The sequence below is a fragment of the Teleopsis dalmanni genome, chromosome 1 (assembly GCF_002237135.1).
Source record: "Teleopsis dalmanni isolate 2A chromosome 1, ASM223713v2, whole genome shotgun sequence".
Taxonomy (NCBI): Eukaryota; Metazoa; Arthropoda; class Insecta; order Diptera; family Diopsidae; genus Teleopsis; species Teleopsis dalmanni.
Window position 1 is genome coordinate 165,982,147 of NC_051846.1, and position 5,582 is coordinate 165,987,728.

The window sequence follows — 5,582 nt, forward strand, 5'->3', positions numbered from 1 at the left end:
AATTTTAAATTAAATTTTAAGAATGATATTTCTTCAGAATACTGCAGTTCTGCGCATAGAGCAAATGCGTGTCTCTCTTATCGTACTCATGTGCCCGACAGTGGCATTTAGTCCACTGATTAATTTTGGGAAAGTTTTCAATCACTAGAAGAAACCTTATATTTTTCTTATAAATAAGAAATCATAAGGGACTGCTAGATATATACTTCGAAACTTTAATAGTAAGAACAATTTTAAATTGGTGATTCTGTGTATCATAAAAGACGCTGCCAGATTCAATCCCATATATATTATATTTACTTCAGTGAATAATTTCGGGAGAGACACCAATCACTTAAGCCCCATTATATTTATATTGTAAATCAAAAAACATTACAGACTAATAGACAATACTTTCAAAATTTGATAGTAAGAATAATTTTAAATAAAAAGTTCTCTTATAAAACTGTCATAAAAAATTTCTTCTTTTTAATAAAAAATTTTAATAAAAAAAATTTTTTAATATGGCAATTATTGTTGATTTATTTATTAATTTATTTTAATTACATTCTCAAATTTTCCATTTCACCTTTTTAATATTTATTTTATTACCACTAATTATTATTTATTAGAAGCACTTTTATATTTACTGATCAGCTTGTATAAAAACCTGTATCGTGATGTGTAACCGATGATTCGAATAATATTCTAACGATGAAGATATTAATATTATTATCAATTTTTGTGGGAAGCATTTTGTTTTGTCAATCACAACATCGTGTCGGTAATGGTGTTGTCGGAGGAACAGTTGGACCTTTTGGATATAGTGCTAATCATCCATTAGCTCGTAGTGACATCGATTTATTTAGAGGTGGTAATGGCAAATTCTAATTTGTTCGAGATCGGACAATACAATAATATTTTTACATAATTTAAAATTTATATTTGCTTAGTAACTTATTCTGCTAGTAATTTATTCGCTTGAAAATAAAATTGCGATAGATTTATTATATCTAATAGTTGTCAAATGAATTGTATGTTCAAAACTGAGTTTATTGCTTCATTGAATATAAGTAAAATGAACGACTTTTGTAAAAATTAATGCAGAAAAACATTTTTTATGATTGCAAAAGTATTAATTTGATTTATAAATTTGTATGATTTGTAATGTGACTTTTAAGATCTTAAAATGCATTGGTAGTTTTTCCATAGTAGCTTCCGATATGATTAAAAATAATGCTAGAAAAACGCACATAAATGGTTAGTGCGTTAAAAAATATGATTCGCTTAAAATTTTGAGTTATGATTAAAATAAATACTATCAATAAATTCTTTTAGATTCAATAAATTAGTTTGGATCTTATCTGTAACTATAAATTATAGCTCATGGCTTAGTATGAAACCTTTTTTTTAAATTAACTTAATAATAAGTATTGTATTGAACATGCGTTTTTAATAACAAAGAGCAAAGAGAGAGAGAACTAATAGTAAAGCCAGGGTTAGCTAAAGAAGCCTTTTCACTAATTCGAGAGGGTATATACCAGATATCATCAAGAAGCTACTCAGTTTGGAACTTACTTCAGTTTCCTCCTCATTTGATCTAGATTTCTTATGTACTTCGATGCAGTCATGTGCAAACCATTTGTTAGCATGGTAGATAGAATAGTAACTAACTGAAAAACACTTTATACAAACATTTTAATATATCATTGCCAGTATTATAAACCATCTTCAATTCAAAAATGCACAAGCTTGTGATAAAAATTTTTCAGTTACAATAACGTTATTTTGCCCACATAAAACATTTCATAAAATTAAAATTCTGCAATCCGTTCAATTGTATCTTTTTGAAATTAGCATATCAAAAGAACAACCTTATACTCGCTTAATTGTAATACGACAACATACATACATACAAATAATTTCAATTTCTCATAAAAATAATTTTAATAAAACACATATTTATTTCTACAAATTTTTTTATTTTTCTTAAAATTTTTAACGGCAAAATTTTTATTAAAACTTTAAACACTAATTAAACAAATAAATAACTTTAAAATTTTTTAAATAAAAAAATGTGAGTGGCGAGTTTTAAATAAAAATGGTTTTTGCTATGAATAATTCTAAAAATAATGGGAATGAACAAATTTAATTTATTACAATGAACAACTAAATAAATTATATACACAATTCTAAATTTCATTTAAACAACAATAATTAAACTACACATATACTTATTTACACATGAAAATATTTTTAAAGAAAATAAAAATTTAATAGAAGAAAGGTAACTGACTAGTTAGAAACAGAAAACGCAATCGGAAAAGAAACAGGACCAAGTGAAACAAACTGTTATTAATCATAATAAAAAATTAACCGTGCGAACGTTTAGGGCGGGCACCCCAATCCTCTTTAATCAAATCTGAAGCTTTTTCACCAATCATGATTACTGGAGCGTTTGGATTGCCATTCACAATAGTAGGCATTATGCTAGCATCTACGACGCGTATACCAGATACACCGTAAACACGTAAGCGTGGATCAACTACTGCCGTCACATCCCAACTTGGACCCATCTTGCAAGTTCCTGTTGGATGATAGATAGTGAAAGTGAATTGTTTAATACAGCAACCCCAATATTCATCCGACATAAATTCATAATGACGGCAACCAGGTAATGGTATATTATGTGGTCGCGAACCGAAACGTTGAAAAGCTTGAGTATTAGAAACGTTAATAGCTAATTTAATGCCTTCCACAAGCACATCAATATCTTCTTGATGTGCAAAGTAGTTAGGTATAATTTTAGGTTGATGTTGGGGATTTCGTGAATTCAGTCGCACCCAACCGGTACTTTTCGGACGTAGCAAGAGCGGCAAAATAGACCAAGTTTCAGAATTTTGTATGGGCTTATACACGGTGTTATAAAAACCGTCGCGTAAATTTAGAATTTTACGTATTTGTTCACCTCCATCGGAATTAATTGAACTCGGACAAAAATGAAATTGTATATCTGGCCAATCTACAGCTGGATCCTGATATTTACTATTTAAAAATGCTACTGCCTCCACACCAGAAAATGTCATTGGTCCACGTTCTCTTAAAATGTATTCCATTGTTACTGGTATAGTTTGAAATCGATTTCGTGTAACTGTCAACGGTGCATCAACAACAAATGTCAAACCACCTAAACCAACATGATCTTGTAAATTATTGCCAACAGGTAAATCCGATATCACTGGTATATCAAACTCCTGTAAATGTTCTGCTGGACCAATGCCGGACAACATGAGAAGTTGCGGTGTGTTCAGTGAACCAGCTGCTGAGATCACTTCTCGACGTACAAAAGCGATATTTTTGCGTCCACCTTTTAAAAACTCTACACCTATAGCGCGTTTATTTTTATCAATAAGTATCTTGGTTGCTTGTGAGTGTAGAAGTACATCTAAGTTTTTACGCAAACGTACGGGTCTAATAAAAGCTTTGCCTGTGCTACACCTCGCGCCTCTACGAATTGTGCTTTGTGTAAGCATAAATCCTGTTTGCTTCTCACCATTGATATCACGGTTCTCGTAGCCCATTTCCATGCCTGCCTGTAGGAATGCAACAGACAATGGAGTACGCCATGGAGACTCTTGTACAGTTAAATAACCACCAGTTTCGTGGTAGGGGGTGGTTGCCAGGTAAGGATTACGAACATCTTCGGATTTTAGAAAATATTTTAAAACGTCTTCATAGCCCCATCCGGTATTACCAAGTGATTCCCAGTGATTGTAATCATTCTTAGAACCACGCACATAAACCATAGCATTCAAAACACTAGACCCACCTAAAACTTTACCGCGTGGCCAAAAACAACGATCACCTTTCATGGCCTGACAATATTGACGTGTGGGTGAAGGGGTTGTTTGATATTTCCAGTCTAAATCAGTTAATTGTAAATAGCCTGCTAGTGCAGGTACATCAGAAATTTCAGTTTCATCTCCTCCAGCCTCAAGTAGAAGTACAGTCCAGTTACGTACTTCTGATAAGCGATTGGCTACCACTGCACCTGCGGAGCCACCGCCTATCACTATGAAATCATATTGACGTCTGACCTTGAAGTAAAAGTAAAAATTATTTAAGCACGTTTTTTATAAATCTTTATACTTACTGTTTGTGGCTCTTGCACTTTGCTTTCTGGATCGACACTTTGGTAGCGATAGAAGTTCATGCCGATAGCTAGTAATGGTATCATGCCAAGCAAAGATGTCATTGCTCCAAACGCCATGTTTCAGTAATTGTCAAATCCACGGTTCTTCCTTGACTTTTGCACGTTGTTTGGCAGCGAAACCCACGGCTGGTGCACTCACAGATAATGCTGCGTCTGATAATATTTTAGGCGTATAGTTCCGTATTCCACCCGGTTTGCCTGGTTTATAGTGTGCCCGTGCTTTTTCGTCCTCCTCCAATATGTCTAAATAAGATTTAATATACAAATGATGATTGAGATAATTTTTTTGTTTATCCAAAGATTTATTCGATTTACTCGATACTAAAGATATTGAACAACCGCTTGTAGAACTGGCTGAAGAGCTAGATGCACCTGATGAGACAGAAGAACAATGACAGGATGAGGAGTAATAAATTCCGCTATCCGTACTAATTGAGCTTTTGCGATGCAGCTTTGTGTTTTGAAAATCGTTTGATGGACGTTTACTATGTACAATCTTTTCGTAGTGTGTGCTGATGTCTGTTGAACTGCGACTGCTGACGGATGTGATCTGATAATCGGATGTTGTGGAAGCTGTAGTTGTGCTGTTGTAACTTAATTTTTTGGCTACTTTAGATTTCTCATAGGTTTGATTGGGTAAATTGTACTTTTGACGTTGTTTAAAGTGTTCGTCGTCAGTGGATGAAGCTGTCGAAATGCTTGATGAAGTATAGATGGGGTCCTTATATTTAGTGTATTTATCGTTAGAAGGAAAATTTTGATGCCTTAAATTGTTGTGTATTTGTGTTTGTTGTTGCTGTTGCTGCCGTCTTCCCGTGTTGCATTTATTTTGTTGTGATATCTCTTGTCCCATATTTTGTTGAGATTTAATATAGGAAACTGTAAAAAAGAATAAAACAAGAGATATAGTTTCATATTGATTTCAAAATTATGTTAAAAGATAAAATATAATTTTTGAATGAAATTAAATTAAGATTTAATATAGGAACAAACTATAGAAATTAATAAAAAATTATAAAAAAGTTTAATATAAATGGAAAAATTATTTAATAATTAAATAATTTGTTAATAAAATATAATTTTTTAATGAAATTAAGTTTTCTATGAATTTAAATGCATATTTTTATTATAATTTTATTAAAATTACAGAAAAATAAAACTGTTTTATACAATGCTTGTTATGTGTCTCTTTTTTTTAGGCCTACATTATTGAAACTTTTTTTTTATTAAAATTAAACAATAAAAAAAGATAAATTCAGTTTTCAACTGAACATTAATCCACTACCTATTACATCGATCTATTAACTAAATAGTAAATAGTAAATAAATCGTATAGTTAAAGAAAACATATAAGATTCTATTCATATAACCCTTAAATCAAATATATTTT

General features: G+C 31.5%; 2 protein-coding genes across 2 annotated transcripts; both read right to left on the bottom strand.

Annotated features, from left to right (window-relative positions):
* Positions 1 to 2,232: 2,232 nt before the first annotated feature.
* Positions 2,233 to 4,249, bottom strand: LOC119669921 (glucose dehydrogenase [FAD, quinone]-like). Its single transcript, XM_038079975.1, has 2 exons — positions 4,133 to 4,249; positions 2,233 to 4,076 (listed from the first exon to the last, which is right to left on the bottom strand). The coding sequence occupies exons 1-2, from the start codon at positions 4,247 to 4,249 to the stop codon at positions 2,352 to 2,354; spliced, it is 1,842 nt and encodes a 613-aa protein (XP_037935903.1). The 3' UTR covers positions 2,233 to 2,351.
* A 13-nt stretch (positions 4,250 to 4,262) lies between these two features.
* LOC119666654 lies at positions 4,263 to 5,051 on the bottom strand. Its single transcript, XM_038075934.1, has one exon. It carries the CDS (start codon positions 5,043 to 5,045, stop codon positions 4,263 to 4,265), a length of 783 nt encoding a protein of 260 aa, XP_037931862.1. The 5' UTR covers positions 5,046 to 5,051.
* Positions 5,052 to 5,582: the final 531 nt, after the last annotated feature.

What these genes read in the sequence shown, in the direction of transcription:
- LOC119669921 (XM_038079975.1), bottom strand. Translation starts at nt 4,249, where the DNA reads ATGGCGTTTGGAGCAATGACATCTTTGCTTGGCATGATACCATTACTA. An exon ending in AAGTGCAAGAGCCACAAACA is followed by an intron (nt 4,077 to 4,132) that starts GTAAGTATAAAG and finishes TTTTACTTCAAG; the next exon opens with GTCAGACGTCAATATGATTT.
- LOC119666654 (XM_038075934.1), bottom strand. Translation starts at nt 5,045, where the DNA reads ATGGGACAAGAGATATCACAACAAAATAAATGCAACACGGGAAGACGG.